Source organism: Pogona vitticeps, chromosome 2, assembly GCF_051106095.1.
Source record: "Pogona vitticeps strain Pit_001003342236 chromosome 2, PviZW2.1, whole genome shotgun sequence".
Taxonomy (NCBI): domain Eukaryota; kingdom Metazoa; phylum Chordata; class Lepidosauria; order Squamata; family Agamidae; genus Pogona; species Pogona vitticeps.
The window spans coordinates 189,473,148-189,498,211 of NC_135784.1; the positions used below are offsets into that span (position 1 = coordinate 189,473,148).

Below are 25,064 nucleotides of genomic sequence, written 5' to 3' on the forward strand. Positions count from 1 at the left end.
CCTCGCTATTGTTTTTCCCAGCGGAGGGGAGGGAAAAACCATACAGGTTTGCTTGAAGCAGACAGATTTGAAACCTTCCACGCTCTCCATTGATCTCTAAGGAGAGGTTTTAATAAAGGGAAGCAGCCCGGCACTCAAAATGGCTGCTGGCTGAGAACCCGGAAGTAGCATGAGATGAAGGACTCGCTGCCTTCACCGAGTCTCCCCCGCACATTCACCAAGGCACGCCCACGAGGGGGCGGGGACATCTTCCGTCTCCGCCCCCCGCCCCCGAGAAAAGCGCGCCTTGTGGCAATCCATGGAGGCACCTTTTGCCGCCGTGGGAATGGACTTCGGTCCTGGCCGCGCCTTCTGTGCGGCCCTGGAGCATCACTGGCTGCGGGCAATGCAGGGCTCCGGCGGGACCGACCAGCCCCCGGTGGACGCCGCTTGGCAGTGCCTGATGCGCGCTCAGGGACCGTGCACGAGCAGCAGCAGCAGCAAAGATCTGCTGCATGGCTATAGGTGAGGCCAGCAGAGTGGAAGGGGCAAGTCGGCACTTGCCCTACTAGTTGCGTGGTCGTCCAGCCTTCTTCCCTTCAGCTAACGCTTCCTTTTTTACAGCCTTAGTAGGTCGGATAGCTCAATGGGTTAGGGATCTGGGAGTTCGATTCCCCACTGGGCTTCCTTGAGAGGAGCTGGGTGACTCATAGGGTCGCTTCCAGCTCTGCTGTTCAAAGGTGGCGGTGGTGTGGGGCTCGGAAGCAGAACTGGCTGCAGCCCAGCCTTTGCCAGATTTATCTTGGCATTTGTCATCTCCTGATCTCAGGCATCTCAAGAGCCAGTGAGCCCCTTTTAAATTTGTTACACACCCCCCCCCCCAAAAAAAAGCCCTGTGGCATTTTAAAGATGTAGAAAAACTTACTGCTGCTATGATGACCTTTTGAATTTGGTCCATGCAAACTTACGACATGATAAATGTGCTAGTTTTTGTGGCACCGCAAGATTCTTGGATAATCTCAGACCGGGAAGACTTATAGGCAAAATGGCAGTGGTTAATTTAACTAACCTGTAAGTATGAAAGGCAGTCACGGAGGGTGAGACCGATTTGTTTTCTTGTGATGCAGAGATTAGAACACAGGCCACAATGGCTTCAAATTATGTGAAAGAAGGTTTTATTTTCCACTAAATATTAGGAAGACTTTTCTGTTGATATGAGCTGCATGATAGTGGAAGGTGCAGGAGTCTCAGAATGGAGATGCAGCTTATGCTTACTACATATTAAAAGACACTTCGCATATACACTGTACTGTATGTCTAGTATTTCTGCTCTAGAAATAGGTCCTGGGGCTGAGCCTCTCCAAGTGCCAATAAATGCCTCACTGATTTTATAGTCAGATGGATCCCCATGGGTCACAGTTGTGATCCTTACTTTTTTTGCAGCTGGCTATCAAGAAAAAAGATTGATCACCGTTCTCCATCTCCCAGTCCTAGAGGAGCAACTTGTACCATGGCAGTAGGTCCCCTGCTTTGCATGGGAAAGGTGGTCTGCATACATTGTACAGTAGTTGGTCCTTGACATCTTCAGCTAGGGCTGGGGAAAGGTTCCAGCAATAAAACCCCAAAAGGCACACAACCAATCAGTTCTGACAATCAATGGTCTAAGTCTGCATCAAAGCAGCTTCCTGTGTTTTTGATCTAGCCTGAAGGTGAGGGCATGTAATATGGAGGCAAAGGTCATTGTTGTCATGATGATAACAATTTGCATGTTATGAAAATACAGTATTCCTTAGAAGTTTCCACAACAGGTTTCCAGGAGTCTTAATAGTTTCTTAGTACAGTAGTTACAGGCCAAAATTTTGTTGCTTAGTGTTGTAAATTGCACTACAGTAAACCCACTGGATCAATGGGGATTTGGTGAATCAACTGCTCTGTATGTTCCATGGATTCAAATAGGCCTACTCACTGACTTACTTGAGCCTGATATGTCACAATTATAGACCCATTTCAATCAATGGAAATTCTGGAGGCATTGGCTTACAGAAATGCCCTTTGATCTAAGAGGGCTACTCTAATGCAGTTTACTACACTAAGCAACAGGATTTGGGACATTTAGTTTAATTCAATTTCTGAATTAGTTTTTTTCTTTTCTTCCCCCAGCCTTGTCTCCATCTCAGAGCTTCAGTCCCAGCAACGGATGCCTTGCTGTAGTCATTTGACCTGGAGCTCTGATGAATTCAACCGGTGGGTTCGCCAGGGTGAAAGGATGATGCCCGAGCAGAGAATTTTGCAGCGAACTCACCTGATCCTCTTCGGCTACTTGACAGACGAAAGCGTATCGGGCAAAGACAAGTTGGTGGATGGCAGTCTGTATCTACGGGACAACACGGGCACATTGCCCTGTGTGGTACGGCATGAGAACATTTTGCTCTTTTTTCCCTTTAAGCAACCTCTTGGGGAGTTGGACTCAATGACCTTATGGGCCACTTCCAACCCAATTATTCTGTGATTCTATGAAAAACATGTTGGACTCCCTCGAAAGACATTACGATACTGCTTACAGGCCTTCAGAAACTTAATGAGAAGCCTTAGGGGGCTCTGTGTGGAGAATGTAGTGCATAAATGTCTACGCATAATATCATTATAATTGTAAATCACACACCCAGTTATTGCAGTTGTCAAAATCAAAACAGCCAAGCTGTTGAAATTCTGCAGCGTTCAAAATGATCTTTCCCTCAACCAGTGATACCTTTTGGGTCACTGAATTGCGATTCTCCTTGAACGTCTGTGTCCCCAAGATATGCTTGTGCTATAGTAATACTCATATTAAAAATAAATTAAAAGGTGATTAATATGTGAGAGCCATCTGATGTTGACATCAGTCACTCTATTGATCGCCAGGGTTGATTTGGTTGATCTGGCTGGCTAGGCAAGTGTCCCCGTCCTCTTTCATCACTCCCTTATGAGTCCCTTCTGAAGCTGCACACAAGGTGGAAGAGGGCAATCATCTCGGGTAGAAAGACGTGTATGGTCAAGGATATAAGAAAATATAATTAAAGAACATGAATGACTCATGCAGGAAGGTGTTCTTGATTCATGACCAGATTACCATGGATGCTTACATTAAGGTGCTGCGTTACCAGGAAAATTACTTAGTGGTTTGAGTTTATCAGGGAAGATATGTCAAATTGCACACTAAGCTCTATTAAGCTGTAGAATTTCCTGTACTGGTACAAATGTAATATGGCTTTGATAAGAAAGGTAACTGTTAGGATCTTTCCCAGACGTCTGATAAGTTTACCTGATGAATTTCTGTCAGGAAGATACCACAGAATTCAACTCTGAGTAACACATTGGGGATAAAGAGCGAAGGAAAGTTTTCAGATAGTTATATTTCTATGTCTAGAAATATTGATGGTTGTCATGTGGACCCCAGAGGTTGCCAGTCTTGCTGTGAATGTCAGTTATCTCTGAGATAAGACTATATTTAAAACCTAACTCTTCTGTACAATACTCTTCTATACTTTTGCATTTGAATTGGAGTAGCTTCCATAGCTGAGATGGCCACTGACTAGGCTGGCTTGGTGCCTCCCTCCCTCTCTCTCTGTGTGCGTGCGTGCGCATTTTAGGCACTGTTGTCCAACAAAATGATTTTACTAAGCTCTGGTGGAAAAATATCCTATGTCACAGATTGTTGTTTGATGTTTTAAAGTAGTTTTTGAGAAAGGTGGTTATGCAGAACATCTGTGGAGGGTAGAAGAGACAATCTAAAGTCCTTAGCTATAGTCAGATGTACCCGTTTCATAGAAAGGGCTGTGGTTTGGCTACGTTTAATGGAAATTCTCTCCTCCCCACCCCCGCATTTTAAACTTTAGGTTCTGCATTTTAAACTTGAGTGGCTGGGACTTCCGTTGCTGTTCCCTGGTTGGGTATACATCCCCCAAAGTGGCCAAAACACAGGTGGTGGATATGTGGAGATTCTAGGAGACCCAGTCCATGTGACGTCTGCTCCAACGAAAACAATTGGTAGTGTCCCTGTCTTTTACCCAGAACCAGCTGCACAGCTGCTCGGAGCCAGGTAAGCATCTGAAATTGTCAGTCAGATGTTTGCAGCTGCCTTGATGCTCAGCCCTGTAATTAGCGCCTGTTTCTCAGAACACAGAAAGCAGTTAAATTCTTCAGAAGGAATGTTCAAGCAATAGTTGTTTTCTACTGAGAGCTTGCCCTAGCCATAAAGGTGATGTTGGCTCACTCTCTTATTACCAAAATGTTGACTGTTTGCTCTAAGGATAGTGTTCCTCAGGTAACTATGTGTTATATAAAGGTTATGTAAATCAGCCAGGGCTTCTCACCTCGTGCCAGATTTAAGCTTAGATTTCTACACTGTTTGCCTGCATGTGGGGAGAAGAGGTAATCAGACTAAATACAGGGATTCAGATAAAGAGACCAGAGACATCTTGCCCTTTCTTTGTGCTTTCTCTGATTCATAAGGACTCTTCTTTTCTTTAGGCCCCAGTGTAAAAAGAAGGCAACGCTGAATGTAGCAGGCGAACTCTTCAGGCTGAGCAGAATTCTCTGTATCCACCAGAAGACTTTCTTCTTTCTCTTCCTGAAGGCCTCTTGTTCAGCTGCCTGTGTGCCAGTACTTGTGCAGGTAAGTTGTCTGGACAGCAGTTCATCTGTTAGATTTGTGCCAGTAGCCCAACAAAACTTAATTTCTGGAACAGAGCCATACCGTCTTTCCATATTTTAAATTATTTCTCCCTAAACAAAAGGTTTTATCCTTGCACATGAATTATGCAGAATGTTAAGTTCACTATGGAAAGCAGAGATGGGCAGCTGTGGAGTGCCCAGAGGTGGTCCCCGCGCCTTTTCTCACAACTCAGACCTCTAAAGTTCACTTCTGCTTTCGGGGGATAGAAAATATTTGTGGCAATAAAGATCCCTGTGGAGCAAGATAGCCTTAAGATGTTTAGGCCTGTTGGGAGGCTTCTGGAGATGCAGCTTTCCATTTTGTGCAGTGGATATTTTTCTGACTCTGGACAGGTGGGAACAGGCAACATTCACAACCAGGGTACAGAGCAACATGTTGGTGTAATCATCTCAGGGATGATAGGCCGTTACCATAATACAGTACATAAATCTCAAGTGTGTAGATTGATATACAGTATATCACAGAAGTGAGTACACCCCCTCACATTTCATGAATATTTTAGGACGTATATCTTTTCATGTGACAACACTGAAGAAATGACACTTGGCTACAATGTAAAGCAGTGAGTATACAGCTTGTATAACAGTGGAAATGTGCTGTCCCTCAAAAGAACACAACACACAGCCATTAATGTCTAAACCGCTGGCAACAAAAGTGAGTACACCCCTAAGTGACAATGTCCAAATTGGGCACAAAGTGTCAATATTTTGTGTGGCCACCATTATTTTCCAGCATTGCCTTAAACCTCTTTGGCATAAAGTTCACCAGAGCTTCATAAGTTGCCACTGGAGTCCTCTTCCACTCCTCCATGACAACATCACAGAGCTGGTGGATGTTAGAGACCTTGTGCACCTCCATCTTCTGTTTCAGGATGGGCCACAGATGCTCAATAGGGTTTAGGTCTGGAGACATGCTTGGCCAGTCCATCATCTTTACCCTCAGCTTCTTTAGCAAGGCAGTGGTCGTTTTGGAGGTGTGTTTGGGGTCATGATCATGTTGGAATCTGCCCTGCGGCCCAGTTTCCAAAGGGAGGGGATCATGCTCTGCTTCAGTATGTCACAGTACATGTTGGCATTCATGGTTCCCTCAATGAACTGTAGCTCCCCGGTGCCGGCAGGACTTATGCAGCCCCAGACCATGACACTCCCACCACCATGCTTGGCTGTAGGCACAACACACTCATCTTTGTACTCCTCACCTGGTTGCCGCCACACACACTTGACACCATCTGAACCAAATAAGTTTATCTTGGTCTCATCAGACCATAGGACGTGGTTCCAGAAATCAATATCCTTAGTTTGCTTGTCTGCAGCAAACCGTATGCAGGCTTTCTTGTGCATCATCTTTAGAAGAGGCTTCCTTCTGGGATGACGGCCTTGGAGATCAATTTGATGCAGTGTGCGGTGTACAGTCTGAGCACTGACAGGCTGACCCCCACCCCTTCAAGGGCACTCAACTTCTTTGGTCGACCATGGCGAGACCTGTTCTGAGAGGAACCTGTCCTGTTAAACCACTGTATGGCCTTGGCCACCGTGCTGCAGCTCAGTTTCAGGGTCTTGGCAATCTTCTTATAGCCTAGGCCATCTTTATGTAGAGCAACACTTCATTTTTTCAGATCCTCAGACAGTTCATTACCATGAGGTGCCATGTGGAACTCCCAGTGACCAGTCTGGGAGAGTGAAAGTGATAACAACTGCTCCCCCTTCACACCTGAGACTTGTGACATTAATGGGTCTCATGACCCCAGGGAGGGAAAATGGCTACTTGGGCCCAATTTGGACATTGTCACTTAGGGGTGTACTCACTTTTATGGCAGCAGTTTAGACATTAATGGCTGTGTGTTTTGTTCTTTTGAGGGGACAGCACATTTACACTGTTATACAAACTGTATACTCATGGCTTTTTACATTGTAGCCAAGTGTCATTTCTTCAGTGTTGTCACATAAAATATTTATGAAGTGTGAGGGGGTGTACTCCTGTGATACTTGTAGCGACCTCTAAGAATATGGAGCATGTTGGATCTGGTGGATAAAGAGTTTGATGAAGGAATTATTTTGAACGCACTCAATTCTGACATGCCTTCTGATTTTTCTCCCTTAGAACCCTCCTCAGTTGATATGGCATCATGCCCTGCAGCTGGGATGTTGGTACATCCTGACTAATCTGAAGGTAGCCTGCCTCAAAACCTCTGGGCTGAAAGTATTCCTTACCTGCTCTTCCTCAGACCTTCTTCCGTATTGTGCAGAACATGTGAGGGAGCAATTCTTGGATGCTGCTTCTAAGGGAAGTGTGTTAGTATCTGCTTCCCCCACAACTTGTGCGCCACCTGGTAATTTATTGGAGTTGGAGGAGGACGAGAAGATGCTGGTTCCAGTTAGGGAGTCCAAGATGATTTCCTGTACAGTAAGTTATCAGTATCATGTGTATGAAGAGAATTTTAAGTTCTTTCACTTTGAAACTACAAAAGCTTAATCAGGGGTCCTTGGGCTTCTTCCGAGAAATGCAATTTCTGTTGCAGCAAAAACAGCAAAAGGTCTCTCTCATGGCCTCCAAAAAATGAATACGTTTTATTTGGCATCCACACATCTCCATCTGATGAAGTGGGCCGCACTCCATGAAAACCTGTGTCAAATAAAACTTGCTCGTTGCTTTAGGTGCCGAATCACTATTTGTAACACTGTCTCTCTCTCTACCCTTTACAGGGCACTATCACGCAAGTGCTAAATGCCCAAGCTGGCCTCTTTGAACTGGACAACAAGTACACTCTTTGCCTTGCTTATCAGCCCTTGTTGAATTCAGGCCGTGGGCTCCGATCAGGGGCCTGTGTAGAGGTAAGATATGGGGCAATGGACCTGAAATTCCCAGTCTTTGTGGAAACCTGTGAGGTAAAAGCAGAGAGGGTGGTTAAATGGGAATGGGGAAAGTAACAGTTGCTCTCAAAGGCTGCCCCAGCCCTCAGCCTGTCCTGTGTAAAGAGAGGTTGGTTTGAGAGAGGGTGTGTTCAGACATGAGGGTTGCTCAAGCTGTTGTCAGGAACAGTGGTTTTCAGCCTTTCTTATTTAATTTGCTGCTGATCACTCTGTCAAAGAACGTGAATCATCACACCATGACAGAAACAACAAAGCACAGTTTCCGAGAATGGCATGTTTATATTTTTTACAAACATTCTGTTGGTGCATTCATCATTTCTAACTTTTTCAAATCATAGATTTTAGAGACGTAAAAAATGAGGCAGTATTATTGGAATGGAACAAAAGAATAAGAGTGTGTGTGTGTGTGTGTGTGTGTGTGTGTGTGTGTGTGTGTGTGTGTGTGTGTAATACTATAATATATAATAATAATATACAGTGGTGCCTCGCTGTCCGTTCAATGCATTTAAATGGGGAAAACAAAAAAATCACCAAAAATTAACGAAGACTCAGAACAGAGCCAAATTAAGTTTGCACATGTTTCACAAGGGGGACTACCGATTCCAAGCATTTAAAACAGGTTTCAAACATTTTAAGACACTTAAAAATGAGCGAAAACGGAGATCGGAAAGCCATTCAAAAGCATTGCAGCCGGCTGCAATGCCTTTGAATGGCTTTTCCGATGGGGGAAACATTGTTTCACTTAGCGATGTTTCCTATGGGGATTTTCGCTTAAGGACGGTAATCCGTTCCCATTGGAACGGATTAACCGGTTTTCAGTGCATTCCTATGGGAAATGGTGTTTCACTTAACGATGTTTTCCCATAGCGATGGTTTTTTTTTTGGAACAAATTAACATCGTTAAGCAAGGCACCACTGTACTACTGTCCTTGATCACTCTGAAACCCTCAAATTATAGGCAGGTAGGCGGGCTTTAGGGCAAAAGCTTTTGATCTTTGTCTAGAGCTATGTGGAATTTTTTTTGAAATGTTCAGCTTATGCTAACCCATCCATTTCTGTATCAGCTCCGAGATGTGCACCTTTTGCAAGACCCGCTGACTGCTTCCTTACCAGTTTTGGGAGCCTGTTTGCGCAGCACTGTTGTGCTAAAGAGCTTTTCAAGATACAGTACATTACATCAACCTGTTACCTCCTTTGGAAATCTTTACATTCAGCTGCTCCTGCAATATAATTTAAGCCTGTCACTCTATCTGCAGGTGGTTCACTTGCTAGAGACCTTTGAGCAGAGGTAGGTGTTGTTCAGAAGAAATCAACTCTCAGTGCACATTGTGTACGTCTTGTCTCTCTTCAGATAGACCTTGGTGCTTTGTGGCTGTTTCTTGCTGCACTTGGGCGTTTTATGGAAATGTGATTTTCTTGGCCAAATGTTCTGAAAGATGCTAGGGAAATATTTGGAGCCAGAGGTTGGGAGTTCGATTCCCCCACTGGGCCTCCTTGACAGAGGGTGGACTCCCTGATTCATGGGATCCCTTCCAGCTCTGCAGTTCTATGATAATGATGATGATGATGATTCTGTTTTTAAAATCGGTCTCCTTGAAAGTTGCTTGATGGAACCAACTTTTCCTTGATATATGAACCTGCTAGATTGGAGCATTATTAAAAAATAAATAAATATTATCAGCAGCTACATTACTGAAGAGAGAAGAGTGCTTTCATTTTAGATTTTACAAGTGCATCAGAGCAGATACCGTTTACTGTGAGAGAAGGAGATTGTCGTTAATTAATGCTGCTTTCTTAGTACAACAGAAGTTTTCTGTAATTAACGGATCTAATCAATTAGATGTTACAACCCTTTTAGAGTTTTTGATAGATGGCAAGAAAAGAAGAAATGACAGATAACAAATTAATATTGAAATCCTGTCCCAATCCTGCATAAGATCTACTAGAAATGTCACATACATAGTTGTACCGAGCTGTCGGTAAGGGGCTTTTTCTAGACTTTCAAACAGGAATCTGTTGCCTTCCAGCTGCTTCGTATCTTATGTCTCCTTACCCAGTGGTCAGGAGTGATGGGACATGTAGTCAAAAATGCCAGGTTGCCTACCCTTGCTTTGGAAAAAGTGGGAAAAGGGACAAAGAGTTTTATTGTAGAGGGCAGATTCGTTCAAGCTGGAATTTCCTTGAGTTTGTGCCTGTGTGTCTCATGTTCTTATCTCTTGGTTGCTCTGTTTGTTTCCTCCTTGTGTGTGTGTGTGAATGCTTGTCAGGGAACCTGATTGGCACTTCTGTAATTTTTCCTAGGTTCTGTTACTTCATTCAACGCTACCATGCTGTGGGTGCAGCAGAGATGTTTATGGTTCCCCTTCTGAATTCTTTAGTGCTATCCAAAGGACAAGAAAGAAACATCCATCACGAAATCCTGGCAGAAACCCACCACTGTCCCATAGAGCAGGTAATTTCCCTTTCCTTAACCTGGAGCTCGCTCCTCATGGTGGTGGGATCCTTTGACTGTTTACATCCTTTCTCTAAGGCTCAGGTGTCAGAGATGCCATGCCAGATTCCACTTTTCTCCCTGCTGCACTCTATGCTCGACAAGAAATGCTGGGAAACCTTCAATCCGAGGCAGCAATTGAGCTCAGCAGCAGAGACCCAGAGCATGTGCGCCCGGGAACTAAATCGCGGGTTGGCCTGGTCCTACAGCACTTTATCGGCAGAGAGCTTTGAGCCTCGGATGGTAAGTGGGAAACGTCTCTTCCCCAGAGCTGCAAGGAGGGAGGGCCTTCCGACATATAGGCTGAGGAAAGCCACATGAAGGGCCCTAATTGGGGACTCTGGAAAGGCTGTTTGTATTTTTACTAGGAGACATCCTCTGGGGAATGTGTGAGAAGCTCTTGTTCTCACAGGAGACACAGAGAGGCATCAGCTGAGCACTGAATGTTTCTTTTTATGTTCTTCCCTCCCCCCCCCCACTTCCCTTTTCATTGGGGTGGGTAGGTATTGTTGGGGGCGCTCGAGTGTTCCAGAAGAGGCTCCCTCCAGTTACGGGACAGAACTAAAGCACTTCCCTGTGTGATATTCCACAGAGATGGCAGACCATTTGCTGATACATCTCTGATAGGTTTGTTCATGTCTAATTTGTTTTTATTTTTTTTTATTTTTATTTTTTTGAGACTACATTCTATGGTACAGGGGAGATGTGTAGGGGGCGGGAATGAGACTTGGGCTTCAGCCCAGAAACTCAATTTCTTAAAAAAGAAAGAAGCAGGCAAAGGTCAACCCTTCTGCCCAGCTGCAGTTTGGCTTCTTTTCAGCTGTCCAGAAGAATAAAGAGAGGATGCTAAGCAGCGTCTGGTGATGCACGCCTCCCTGCAGTGTCACTTTAGCAGAAAAACTGGCCATGGCTTGCTTTCTAAGGGGAGGCAGATTCCAGTTTGGTTCCCTTGATGGTTTCCCTAGGACATTCCTTGTCCTGCATTAACTTGTGGGTTTGGGAGGGAGTTTTCCTTTTGTGGCTCACCAGGGGTATGGATTACTATTACTGTATGCCCCATTGCGGACTGAAGACTCATCCTGCCCAGCCTTAGACTATTGCCTAGATAGCTACTAGGCAGTGTCTAGCACAGGGAGGCTCCTGTAAATGCATCTTACGGTGTTTTCCCGCTCCCTTCATCTGCTCGGTGCTTCCCGAGTTTGTGATGTAGGTTTATATGAGGAGGTTAGGAATGGAAAGCTGGACTCCCTCAAGGAAATTTTAAAATGCAGGTAATAGCTCTCTTTGTCTCAGCAGAAGGAAGACGAGAGGAGGAGGGGAAGGAAAATGTTGTGGCACGGTGAGGCCTCGCAGATTTATGTAAGTGTGCTTATCCATGGATTAAAACCTGATACGGTGCATCTCTTCTGTTATTGTTATGGTTACACAGGATGCCTTCTGCAGATAGAGACATTTCAGCTGGTCATGGAGCGATTCCTTCAAAGTGACTTCCCTTCCTGGCAGGAGCTGGAGTCCCACGAGTATATAAAGGAAAAGAAAACAAGGCAAGTCTCCGTCTCTGGTTTTGAGCCCCCAAAAAGTAACGGTGGAGCCTTGAAGCACACCGGGCCTGGGTGGGAATAGCCTGACGAGCCTAATGTGGGAGGCCCTTCTGGGTCCCTGAAAAAGGGGAAAAGAAAATGGCCCATAAAAGTGTTGGCTGGGGCAAGGCGGAGAGGTGGAGGTGGCGGCGGCAGCAAAATTCTTCAAAGACCTTTCCCATGACTTCATGTACATCTCCAATCTACTTGTTTTAGAAAGGCTGTGGATCCATGAGCTTCTTCAAGGGCCCTGGCTAATTCTCCCAATAAATAGGAAGTTTTACTGTATAAAGAGGGAGTGAAAGCAGGCCACAAACCATTCTCTTATGGATTTGCATTTCTTGCAAGGAGGATCAGCGTTGGTGAACAAGAGCGTTGGGGTTGTGTGTGTGCCATCTTTGTTGTCTCAATGCCTAGGACCTCTCTCACGGCTGCTGTAATCAAAACTATAGACAGCTTCTGTCGTCTGAGACGTCAGCTACATTTTCCCCCCTCTCTTGATGGACCAGAAACTTTAATCAGGCTACCTTTCTGTTCCTTTCTCCCTCCCCCCAGGTTCTATGTCCAGTTCTGTTTTGAGGAGATGAAGATACTCCATGCTCCTGAAAAGAGAGTGCCAGGGCATCTCAAAGCCGTGGAGAGCACCTCTTCTGGGGTAAAGGACGATGACATGTCAGATGCTGAGCCCAGAGCCCCAGAAAGGAACATTTCGGACAAGGGAAGGGCCATCCCAGATATCAGCACACTAGAACATGCCAAGAGCGAAGTTCAGAAAGCCAGTTCTGTCTCCCGTCTGTTTTTAGTGACCCAAAAGGAAGGGCTTCTGGAGCGCAACTATCAGGAACATTCAGAAGACAAGCGTGCTGCTCGGGAAGCCCATCTTTGCTTTCAGGCCACCGTGCAGTGGATGAGCCAACCTAAGCTGGGCGAGGAGCTTGGAGACCCTGGAGGCCAACAGGAATTGGGTCAGGAAGAGGCCAGTGAAGGCCAGCAGAAGGTAAGTGAGGTCACAGAAGGAGAGGGCAGCTGGCACGTCATGGGCAAAATCGAGTTGAAGGATTAGATTCTAAACACATTCTGTCAAAGCGATTGGCTATTGTGTTTGTCTTCTTGCTGCTCCAGAGTTTATTTTTTGTTTTGTTTCCTGAATGTTTTTACCTCACCTTTTTCCTTAAGAAGGACCCAAGGTGGTTGACGTCAGTAGAAGACAATTACACAAAAGTTTGTCTTAACGTATTACTCTTAAATGCTAGGTAGGAATAAAAGAAGTCCTCATGGAAAACTTGCCGTAAATCTGAAACAGTATCAAGGAAAAGTGGGTTTAAACTCCTACAGGTACATATGAATATGTTCAGGCTATGCTATTTCTTTACTGACCTAATTAATACAAATTAATTTTTAATTTGGTATACATTACTTGTAATTAACTTTTAAAAAATCCATTCCTCTTTTAAATATCCAAAGATCTTATAATCTTGGCACATGAAGCAACAGCTGATTACAAACCTAGAATCAGCCAAAGTGACTGTGATGAATCATCTAACGGGAGCTTCCCTTCTTAGCACTGAGACATGTTTTGTATTGAATCAAGGATTATATTACAAATTGCTTTAATTTATTTGACTTTTCATTGATACTGGTGGATTTATAAAACATTGCTGTAGGTCTTAAGCATTCTTTAAACTGCTCTCCACACTGGATTTTACTGTTGAACTGACACGGTATTGTCTGATATTAAATCTGCCCTATATCTTAAATCTGTTTTGTCTGTTCTCTAACATTTAAATCAGAGCTCTGCGGCTGTTTCTTGTTCTCTATCCTCTCAAAAGTGTGAATGGCACAAAAGCTGCACTGCGTATCTGGAGCATAATTTGTCTTGTATGCAAAAAGCTGGTTTTTCTCTCTTGCTTGCCCTTTTCATGTACTCAGCTGCTCTCATTTTAGGTATTGCTTGTGTTCCGGAAGAAATTGCTCCGTTGGTTCTCATTTCTGCACCCTGATCATGTGTACCAGCTCATCCTCCCTGAGTGCTCGGTAAGAGTGACGACGTGCTTTTTTCACAGGGACCCTACATGAGTTGTGTCAGTCATTGTTCAGATGCTTTGATTTCTTATCAGGGTGGGTGAAAATCTGTCGTTTTCATTCTCCAATTTTAAATCTGCTTGCTTTTGCTTTAAAAAAATTACGGATATGAACAGTTGTATCCACTTGTGTCCCCCTTCTCAAAGAAGGCTTTTTGCTTCAATGGAAGTTTCCATGCGTTAAAAAGGGGACTATTTTCATACCTTCTTTCCTTTTTTTCCTCTGGTAGGCCTCCCCTCCTCCACGCTATTCTCTGGGAGTCCCCCCCAAACTCTCCAGAACAGACCATTTTTCAAACATGAATATTCACCAAACACAGGCAGTTCATTTTCAGTGGATGACAATAAACCACTCCAGTCCGTTCTGTAATTATTTGGCCTTCTCTCTCTCTCTCTCTCTCTCTCTCTCTCTCGTGTCATGTGTCTTTGCTGTTTTGTCTTGGTTGGCAGTGAACTGGGCCTTGGCAGAGTGAAGCCAGAAGGAGCAACCTGCTGCAACTCTGCTACTTTGCTTGGGGTCAAGTAGGAAGGGAACTTTATATGCCTGGTCAGCATGAGCAATCCTGGTTCCAGATTCTGTTGCACCTCTTGCCCTAAGCCCGCTACCTTCCTGTCCCAGGATGACGGCTTGGTCCTTGCTCCAGACCTTTGTCTTGCTCTATCAGTCATCTAATGACTTCTCCCCAGACTTCATTAAAAAGCTTTTAAAATGTCTCTGTCTTCCTCTTGCACAATCTTTTATTTTATTTTGTGGTGACCCTCGGATGCTCTTGTTCTTCCAGGATCTGGATGTGTTTGACAAACTTTGTGTCCCGCTGGCCCCTGGGAGACTCTTGAATTTGCTGAGCTGTTCCTTCTTTTTGTTCGTCCCAGATAATGCTTACCTGCACCACGTGAGCCAGGTTTCTCAGGTAGGCTCTTCCGCAGTTCCAAATTTCTGCAGGCCCAGATGCTGGAGGTTCCTACACTAGCTCTGCTTATGTCTGTTCAGCTTTTGTTGTGTTATTTATAATAGGGGTAGGCAATCTTTGTGAGGTGAGGGGATGTACTGCTCCCACCACCACTTGGGAGACTGAACATGTAATAACGCTACGTGCAAGGCGAAAGCTCTTCAGGATTCCTGAGCAAGAGAAGATGGTATAACCTTGCTTTTCCTGTTCTGGTGTCCTTGCCCAAGGTCTCTTTCCCCTGCTGCCGCTCTGGATGGCAGAGAAAAGTGGCCAGACCTTTTCGGGGGAGCAGAGAGCTGCTTGCAGGCCACACATTTTTGGCTCCTGAGTTGGAATAGATGGGAAATTGAGAGTAGTCAATGCAGGAAGTCCTAGTCGGGACAGGGAACCTAGCCATCAAGTTAGAGTAGAAGTTTGATGAAAAAGGAGAACAGTGAAGATTCTTTAAACTTCTTTTTCAGCTGGTTTCACCAGTGTCGAAGATGAAACAAAAACAGTTTTCGATTGCAGAGATACTCAGTCCTAGGTATGCTGGCTTTTCCTCTGTCATGTGTACTGCGAAGGTGGTAATAGTACTGTTACACATTATTCATACGCAACAGGTTCTGTAATGTACTTGTTGTTACATGGTGTCAAGTCACTACCGAGTTGTAGAGACCCTAACAGGGTTTTCAAGGCAAATGAGATATTTAAGGAGTAGTTTTATCAGTTGTAGGGACATGGGTTAAACTGCAAAAAGCCTCTGGGCTGCAAGGTCGGAAGATCAGCAGTTCAAATCCACGCGACGGAATGAGCTCCCGTCGCTTGTCCCAGCTCCTGCCAATCTAGCAGTTCGAAAGAATGTTAAAATGCAAGTAGATAAATAGGTACCACTGAGGTGGTGTTCTGTGTCTAGTTGCGCTGGCCACGTGACTACGGAAACTGTCTACGGACAAAACGCTGGCTCTACGGCTTGGAGACGGGGATGAGCAGCACCCCCTAGAGTCGAAGACAACTGGACTAATTGTCAAGGGAACCTTTACCTTTTAATCTTTTATCAGTTCTGCTCCCCCAATGAGTTCCCATGACTGACTGTGGATTCGAACCCTGGTCTCCAGAGTCTTAGTTTGTCATTCTATCCACTACTTCTGTTTCAATAGGGAATGTTTATGCCATAACTCTTGTCATCTTAAAAAAATAATGATGATGATATTCTGGCCTTTAATTTCAACTTAACCTGTGGCTGTGGATGAAAAAATGTGTGCTCTAATCTAGAGTATAAACACAACTTGCCCCAACACAATTTATTATTATTTATTATTATTTAAAGTATTTTTATTCCATCTTTCTCCTTAAAAGGACCTCAGGTAGCCTCTTAAGGTCCTCTAGTCCACCTTGCCCATAGTTTGCCGTGGTTGTGTACATCCCTTAAAAGCCTTTAGCAGTCTTCTAGCTGTCAAAAAAGCCAGCATTGTCTAAATCCACAGGAGAGTGGGCCTGACGCTTGGCTCTAATATGGCTCCAGCTTGTTTTTATGCCTAGCTAGCCCTACCTTTCTTTAGTCTTGATTGACTTGAAGGAATTTTACTGTAGTATTTGGTCGTCTTATCAGAAAAAAAAAGAATGGCTTTCGAATCTGGCCTCCCCCACCCCCCACTGCAAATGCATGATGTATATATATAAAAAAACACCCCATTACATTTGTCGTATGCCAAGTCTTTCCACAAAAGACCATGAGAAGTTGAAAAGAGAAGAGAAAGAAATAGAAGGGCATGTCAGGCTGAAGAGAACGGTGAGTGAATTAAAGGGAAGGAAGAAGTCCAAGTGCTTCAGCACTTACACAAATCATTGTTTACTGGTGCTGTTTTTGCAGTTTTTATAAAAGCCAGTTTCGGGATCTACACTGATCCGAGCCAAGCTTTTAGCCATTTTTTACTTTCTTACTTTTTGAAGCACCCCATAGCTTTAAATGCTTCACATGTGGAAATCTGGGGTGAAATTAAAAATGTTTTTTAAAAGGCGACGTGCAAATGTTGTAAGTAAACAAGCTGTGGCCCGTGAGGATCAGGAAACATGGAGATAATGAAGTGGGCTGAGGTTTCTTCATACATAGAGCAAACCTGCTGAAATTGTTGTGATTTTGTGTCTTGCCCACGTCTGACAGCACAGTGCTCGCTGAAAGAGGCACCAACTCTAGGGGGTTAAGATGAGGTACAAGCCTGTTCTGCTGCCATACATGGCTTCCCACTGAGAGAACCATTTTTCTGCTAGTTGACCTCTGCTGACAGATCAGTCTGCCATGCTGGCTAAGATCTGCCAGCAGAAGAGGAGGAAGGAAGAAAGCCTTGTCCAATCCAAACCTCCTCTGACCTGGGGATAGAACCACTATACCTGCATGGTTCGGCCTGGGTGAGAGTTGCTCTAAGTGATTTTGAATATTTCTAGGCTTGAGGGGTGGGTTTGATTCCACGCAGCTTCCGGCAGCCAAATTCAGTATATCTGCTCAGTTGGCCTTTGAATTGTGTTCTAAATCTAGATCCAGTTAGGACTGTGTTCTAAATCTGGCTCCAGTCCCATCTTCTGATGGGGTTGATGAGTGAGGTACAAACGTATGGTCACTTCGGGAATCTGGTGGAGGGGTCTCTCGAGTACTTGAGCAACTTGACAGAACTGCCACCTATTCCCTCTCATCAGCTTTACAGAATCCCTGGCCTCTTTCTCTGGAGAAGTCATGGAGAGGAGTTTGTGTGAATCGCCTTTGTGGAAGAAATCGGCCACAGATTGCTCTCTGAAGAAGAAAGGTAAGAATACGGACCCACTGGAAAGAGTTTGAGTCTAAGTGACCTTTATGAGCATCGTTGTGTGTAAATCAGCTTCCCCCTCACAAGTATGTATGGCTGTAAGAGAATGATTCTGCAAGGGGAGAAATAAATTCACTTTTGATTACCTCTGAAGGGCTAATTCTGATTCTGAAAGTAGCCTTTTCTCATTAGGCTGTCTATGGCTTGAGATCTCAAAGTGTTGTCCCTCCATGTTTAGGGAACCTCTCACCCTGGTGCTACACTGTGAAGCTGAGTGTTTCACCTACGGCTGGTTCCCCAGCTCTGCTGGATGTGTACGTCGGACCTGCCTTCCTGCCGGATCTTTGGGGGATGCTACCGGGAGCCAGGATTCTTTTCCAGAACCAAGAGCGCAAAATCTCCAGGTGTGCTATAACATACGTGATCCGCTGGTTGGTATGTGGATGTCCGAACTCGGAACCCTTGTCCTTACCCCTGACTAGAGCATTTTGAACCAGCTGAAGTTTTAGATATGTCTTCAAAGGCCATCCCACATGGAGTGTGTTACAGTGATTTGAGAGGGATGTAGCTAAGGCAAGTGTCCTCCTAGCCAAGTCGGATGTCTCTAGCATGCAAGCTTTAATTAGGTAAATGTACTCCTGACCACCAGTTATACCTGAGCATCCAGGCATTCACTCAAGCTGTAGAACAGACTGGATCTCTATTTCCTGATCTGCCACTCAGTTGACCAGGAGCGCCTCTGTCTTGTCTGGATTGGTTTCAGTCTGTTTGCCCTTGTCCAGGGCAGTCCTGACAACAGAATTTAGTTTAGAACAAAAATAGCTTCCCTGGAGTTAGATGGAAAGCAGAAATAGAGTTTGCGTGCCCTCTGCATGCTGGTGGCACCGAAAGTTCTGGAAACCTCTCCCCACAGTTTTATGTACAGTGGTGCCTCACACAACGATGTTAATTGGTTCCAAAAAAAAAACCCGTTCTGTGAAAACATTGTTCTGTGAAACACCATTTCCCATAGGAATGCATTGAAAACCGGTTAATCCGTTCCAATTGGAACGGATTGCCGTCCTTAAGTGAAAATCGGCATAGGAAACATCGTTGAGGGAAACGCGGTTCCCCAATCGAAATGCATTGAAGCCGACTCAGTGCATTTGAATGGGTTTGCGAAGTCCGTTTTCGCTCCTGTAAAAGTGTCTTAAACTGTTTGAAACCTGTTTTAAATGCTTGCAATCGCTAGCCCACCTCCTGAAACCTATGCAAACTTAATTTGGTGGTGTTCTGAGTTTTCGTTAATTTTTGGTGAATTTCTTTATTCTCCATTGAAAGCCATTGGACATTTAAAACAGCTTTCAAACAGTTTAAGGCACTTTTAAATGAGGGAAAAGAGACATCGTTGTGCAAAAATTCCCCATAGGAAACATCGTTGTGTGAGGCGGCAAATTTTTCAGAAAAAGCCATCGTTGTGTGAATTTATCGTTGTGTGAGGCACTCGTTGTGCAAGGCACCACTGTATACGTATGTTAAATAGCATTGAGGATGGACAAAAGAGAACCCTGAAGGACATCGCAGGCTAATGGGCCAGGTGCCAAACAGGAGCCCCCATTCCCCCCTCCCCAGCACCACTTTCGGAGAATTCATCCGAAGCGCTGTAAAACAGGGCCTTCAAGTCCCGTCCTAGAGAGGTGGTCCAGCAGAACCAACAGGGACACTGTACCCATGTCCAGACCCTGACACACAGCACATCCCCCATGGTTATCAAAGACATCTCCATCCATAACCAGGTCTGAAACTGGATTGAAATGGATCCAAATAACTTGCTTTATCCAGGAACCCCTGGAGCTGAGAAACTGCCATGCACTTTAGTGTCTTGCCCAAAAATGGTACATTGGAGAATAGGGCGCGCGCGCGCACACACACACACACACACACACACACACACACACACACACACACACGAACCTTCCCCTCTTCAAGGTTCCTGTCTTTACCCTTTAGCTACACAGATTGACAAATGCTTATTCACTCAAGACAAGCAGGATTAAAAATAAGTAAGGCACAGTCATGTCCATGTTGTTTTAAGATTTTGAGCTTCTGTGAAACAGACGTATTTGTGTATCAGGAAAGCAGAAGCACATTAAAACAGACCGGAAGAAGAAAGGTTAAACAATGTAGAATGCGTCATAGGCTTAAAGTGAAAGGAAATTTGCATTCCTACCACTAAGTAAATGCCTTCTGCCTTTTTGGCATTTATCCAACCTGAGATTTGTTTTTGTGTCATCGTACGGGAACTGAACTTCATAGTTGGCTAGTAGAAGCAAATGCTTGGCTACCAAGGTCTCTCTCTAGGTAAGGCTGTTCCTTTTTTCCTAACCAGCAATGGGATTCTTAGATTCTGAGACATCCCTTAGACCCATATTTCACATCTGAATGATTTTCTCTGACAGTTGAACAGATGGCGTAAGAACTGAATATTCTATGCTTAAAACAAAGTCATGATATATTTCTTGGGAAAATAAGGGAAAGGTGAATTCTGGAGAAAGCAATCTAAATTTTAATCTCCAAGCCTGTGCTAATCCCCTTGCTGCATAAAAGCAAAGCGATTGTGTCAAAAATTGTGTGCTTTGTAGTTGGTACCACTGCATTAAGCTGGGAGGGAGCCGTTGAGTTCACTGTTCACATAGGAAAGGCACAAAAAGAGTGTCAGTGCTTGACAAAGGTGGGGTTTTGGCCCCTCGGTGGTCCAACGGTAGTACTTTTTTAGAATTCAACTTCTGTTTCTTTAAATTACAGGTCCGGCAAGGTCTACTGTAATTACGTTGCCTCTAGCTACATATGCGTCCTGGCTCCTCCACCTAAAGACTCTTCTTCCGAGTAAGGACCAACCCCCACTGGTTGTTTCCCGACTAAAATGCACCCCTCACTTACCTCTCCCCTGCGTTTGGCTCATGTGTTTATTTTCTCTTTTCGTTCCTAGTCAGCTGAGTTCCACCTCCATCCTCTCAGGAGTATATTTGTTCAATATAGCCCTCCAGCCTCCTGGCCTGTGCCAAATACAGGTCAAGTGCCATGTGAAATGTGTCCTGTCTTTGTCCTTGCACGCGATCTGTTCCCTCTGCAGCAGCTCATTCACCCAGGTACTATCTATCAGACCATCTCTGAAGATGGATTTATCCGGGGTTTTTTACTAGAAACTAGACATTTTTAGTTTTGCATGTTCACCGACTTTTTATTTTAATGGAGGAACACTCCGTTGTGTGAACCTTGTATTGATGTGCATGCTTACCACTTCAGGGAGAACCTGCTTGAGTTTGACATCATCCTTTTCTGCTTTCTCTCTTTTTTTCCCCATCAAGGGGAGATGCAACCAAAACAACGCACCTTGCTTGTCCCGTACAGCGGTGATTAAGGCAAGTGCCAGGTAAATGTCACAGAAGCAATTCTGCAGATTTGCCTTTGAAATCCTTCTTTGGGTTTTATAATCCAATATCTGTGTATATTCTGTATAGTCAGTTTCAGGATTTGAATGTAATGGCTGTTCGGTCTTTGCGTTGTGTTTGAAAACCAGTAGAATACACTTTGCTAGGTTAGATCAAAGGATTGTCTTGTCTAACATACTAGTTTTCATTGCTCACTACTAAAAAGCCCAGAAGTGGAGCATAGAAATAACAGGCTTCTTCTCCTGTTCTGTGTACTAGTAACTGCCTGACAACATTGCTGAGAGCCACTGCTCTAAAGATTCATCCGGCGCCGACGCTGATGACATTTCAGCGCCAGGTCAAAACCTTCCTGTTCCAGAAGGCTTTTAATTGAAATAATATTTGCTGTGGGTCCGATGGCAATTTTTATATATATTTTAATTGTATTTTAATTGTTCTAAATTTTATTGTATTTTAAATGTTGTAAGCCGCCCAGAGACCTTTGGGTAGTGTGGGCGGCATATAAATTTAATTAATTAATTAATTAATTAATTAATTGATTAACAACAACAACAACAACAACAACAACAACAACAACAACAACAACAACAACAACAACAACAACAACAACAACAACAACAACAACAACAACAACAATAAAAAGAGAAGCTATAGGGCAGGGTGATGTGAGGATCCAGAACCAAGGTTGACCAGGAAACCTCTTGTACTAACTAACCCATCTCATGAAACACTGCCTGACGAATTATTGTAGAATCATGAAGTTGGAAGGGGCCTACAAAGCCATTGAGCCCAACCCCCTGCTCAATGCAGGAATACAAATCAAAGAATATCTGCCAGGTGGTTGTCTATGTTTCTCTTGAATGTCTCCGGTGTTGGAGCACTCAACACCCTTGAACAAATGTGTTTGAAATTAAATTTCCATGTCATTCCCAACTTAAATGTGTGTTTTGGTTTTGCGGTGCGGTGCTTTGCTTTGCCGCCCAAAGTAAGTATGTTCCTAATTATCGTTTACCCTCTCCACATGTGGGGCAGAATAAGCCAGCTGGGTAAACAGACCATTATTCTAAATCAGAATAATTTGGTGCTTTCTTTGTTTCTTCCTTTATTCTTTTGTATCTGAATGTTGCACAATTTAAAATGATGGACATAACATCAAATAAAGATAAAGTTTAAAAAGTTTAGAAATGTTAAAAGGATTGGATTGTTTTTTACCAGAAGCGGCTTCAGTAAGCTTATCTCAGCTGTTTAATAGATCTTCTTTAGTACACAGCTGTGTGTGCATGTGTACGCATAAATTGTATATACACAAATGCTGCATGATTGAATTCCAGTGATCTCATTATTCTTCCAAACCCTAATTTTGCCTTCAGGATCCTGATAGAAGATGGAACAAGTGAGTTTGTGGTGCTGTGCAGGAACCAACAGGTGCAGCAGGTCCTGGGGCTGAGCCCCAAAGAATGGAACGATCTACAGATCCATGTTCGGACCAAGGACAGGGTCTGCATTTACAACAGCGCTAGCTCCGGGCCTGGGGTGAGTGGCTTCCTTTGTTATTGCCAACTCCAAACCTGAATGGTAAATTTTCCTGGTGATCTTCTGTGTATTTCATTGCACCGAGTACAGTGCCCATAACCACCTGCTTTTGATAGGGAACCGAAGAGCATGAAGATGTATTAACGTGGTACCTGAGAAGCTTGTGCAGAAGTCCAGTTGTCTGCCGGACTATTCTGTTGACCTGCCAACTGGACAGAAAACCCTCAGAGGTTCGAGGGACAGGTAAGTAGAGGCAGGCCTTTGGCATTAGACAATCTTGGTGATAAACAAGCTTATGGTGTTGAGGGAAGAAACACGGACGAACGCATACTGTGCTTAATTTGGACTTCAGAACAATCCCTGAGGCTACATGAGCTCCTGCCCCATAGGTGCACTTTCCCCATTGGATCAATCCCTGGAGCCATCCAGTAACATCAGTGGAGGAGAGTTGCTTATTGGACACTGCATTCAAAGTCAGAAGACCCACCTCTAGCCTTCATGGCAGACCTACCTACACAGGGAAGTGAGTTCTGCAAGCCTCCGATGGCTGCTGTTACCTAGAGGAAGCTGCTCCATTTCGTTGTCTGTGCCGAACCGTTCACTGTCTGCAATCGCACTGCTCTGTTTTGTACCCAGGAGAATCCGTCACTTCACACTACAAGCACAGGGTTGTTGTGGCTCTCCTTTTAAATACTCGAGGAGAGAGAGGTTTAGATTATTTGTATGTGTTGCCCCTAATATGTTTCTGTGTCTGCTTAGAAAGAAAACAGATTTGGGGTTATTTAAATTTATAGTCACACAAATGATAACGATACTAATCAGATGTAGGGATATTAACCATATTGGTTGAAATCCAGTTTGCATTGTTATACGCCATAAAACTGATGACATCAGTCTTTAATTGCCTAAAATGGTTGACACTGGCAAAGTCATCCTGCTGGTGGCGATTTCTTGAAATTAAATACCTCTCCCACCATCCTCAAGCCCCCCCCCCCAGTGGCTTCCCCACAATGACAGGGGATTCCCCTCCTGTTGAGGGGTGGGGGTAGATTTTTTTTAATGTGTGAAAAAATCACTAAGACTGATGATGCTTACAGGACAGGATTCAGACGATGTGATTAAAATGTATTTTTATTTTTATTTGTTTTATTTATTTATTTATTTATTTATTTATTTATTTATTTATTTATTTATTTATTTATTTATTTATTTATTTATTTTGTCTTTGTAAATTGGAGGAGGAGCATCATTTATGGTCCTGGAGATAACTGGCAATTTGCACTCTGTACCAGGGTCTGAAAACCATGATGGGGTGAGGAATGTGGTGTTTGGTGTAAAAGTTGTAAAGTTAGAGGCTCCCCCTGTCTAGAACAGGGGTTTCCAAACTACAACGCGTGGGCCGCATCCAGCCTGCAGGGTGCTAGAAAAGCCTGCAGGGTGCCAGAAGGGGCAGCGTTTGTCCCCAAGGGGCTGATGCAGTGGTCAGTGACGAGTCTGGGGCTGCAGAGTTCAGCACAGCGCTCTATAAGAGACACTCACCAGGCCTCACCTTCTGCCCAGCAGCGCAGGGGGACCAAGTAGTGAAGAGAAGGTCAGCAAGCAGAAACGGTGACTGGAGATCAAGGGGGAAAGGGGCTTTTGTCACTTTAACAACAGCATACAAAAGGACATTATGGCCGATGCTGCTCAACGTGGCGGTGGGAGTTAGACAAAGCTAGGCTGCAGAACGTCTGTTTCTGCCTGATTTTTTTTTTAAATTAAAAATACAGTTCTGAAATATTCTTTGTGGGATGTGTGCATGAGGGGGAAAAAGAGGGTCTGTTAGGAAGGCAAATAGCTGTTGATGAAGCTTTATTTCATGGATGTGTCAATTTTTTTTTAAAGCAGCCACCAAAGCCTTCGTAACATGTTGCAGTCATAAATCTTTAAGGAGCAGAACATCTGGGAAAATACCGTTTCCCTCTTTCTGGCAGAGTTCGAGAAAAGAGTGACAATATGCCCCCCCCCCCCCGTGCTTCACACCGGTAGTTAGGATGCAAGAGTTGGAGCATGGTTGAGTCACAAGGCCAAAGACTGCATTGGGGAAGCAAGACAGCTGCTCCCCTTCCTTCTGAGTACATTTTTGCGATGGTGAGCACTGCAAACAAAAGGGAGGGGTCATGAACACCCATGGTAGCTAGACAACAGCTGAGACACAGGCCTTGTACCCATGCCTAGCGGTATTTATGAATTCACAATAATGAGTTTCCATATTCCTTCTAGAATCTCTGAGGCGATTTCTCTCCAATGAAGTGGAGTTCCTAAGTCAGACGAGGCCTCGACAGGTCTTGATATGTCTAAACATCCAGGAGGCAACCTAACCAACAAGACAGGGCATCGAAATCATGACTTGTGTGTCGGATATTTTGGCCCGCATATGGAAAGGAGGACATTTCTGAGTTTTGTACCCATCTCAGCATTTGAAGGAGACTTTATATTATTTAAGTTTTTCTCATGTATAATATAGTATCTGAAAAATTACATAAATGTATTATATTAATATATATTTCTGATATAAATAAAGAAAATATTTGCACAGTAGTGTACTACAGATTATTATTGCAAACATTGAAATTACTGTATAACTTTTTAAAATAGAAAATCTAGTGTCTGGAG

The 25,064-nt window shown here is 44.1% G+C and overlaps 1 protein-coding gene across 1 annotated transcript; it reads left to right on the plus strand.

The window, feature by feature from the left end:
- The first annotated feature begins 263 nt into the window (after positions 1-263).
- On the plus strand, positions 264-24,989 carry CTC1 (CST telomere replication complex component 1). Its single transcript, XM_020789574.3, has 23 exons — positions 264-504; positions 2,140-2,386; positions 3,855-4,057; positions 4,489-4,633; positions 6,794-7,096; positions 7,396-7,524; positions 8,628-8,851; positions 9,865-10,015; positions 10,094-10,297; positions 10,558-10,681; positions 11,484-11,598; positions 12,190-12,631; positions 13,579-13,668; positions 14,498-14,626; positions 15,127-15,191; positions 17,339-17,445; positions 17,684-17,849; positions 20,230-20,310; positions 20,414-20,573; positions 20,793-20,857; positions 22,247-22,409; positions 22,526-22,652; positions 24,672-24,989. The coding sequence occupies exons 1-23, from the start codon at positions 299-301 to the stop codon at positions 24,767-24,769; spliced, it is 3,744 nt and encodes a 1,247-aa protein (XP_020645233.3). The 5' UTR covers positions 264-298; the 3' UTR covers positions 24,770-24,989.
- Positions 24,990-25,064: the final 75 nt, after the last annotated feature.

What these genes read in the sequence shown, in the direction of transcription:
- CTC1 (XM_020789574.3), top strand. Translation starts at nt 299, where the DNA reads ATGGAGGCACCTTTTGCCGCCGTGGGAATGGACTTCGGTCCTGGCCGC. An exon ending in ATAAAGGAAAAGAAAACAAG is followed by an intron (nt 11,599 to 12,189) that starts GCAAGTCTCCGT and finishes CCCTCCCCCCAG; the next exon opens with GTTCTATGTCCAGTTCTGTT. An exon ending in GTGATTAAGGCAAGTGCCAG is followed by an intron (nt 20,858 to 22,246) that starts GTAAATGTCACA and finishes TTTTGCCTTCAG; the next exon opens with GATCCTGATAGAAGATGGAA.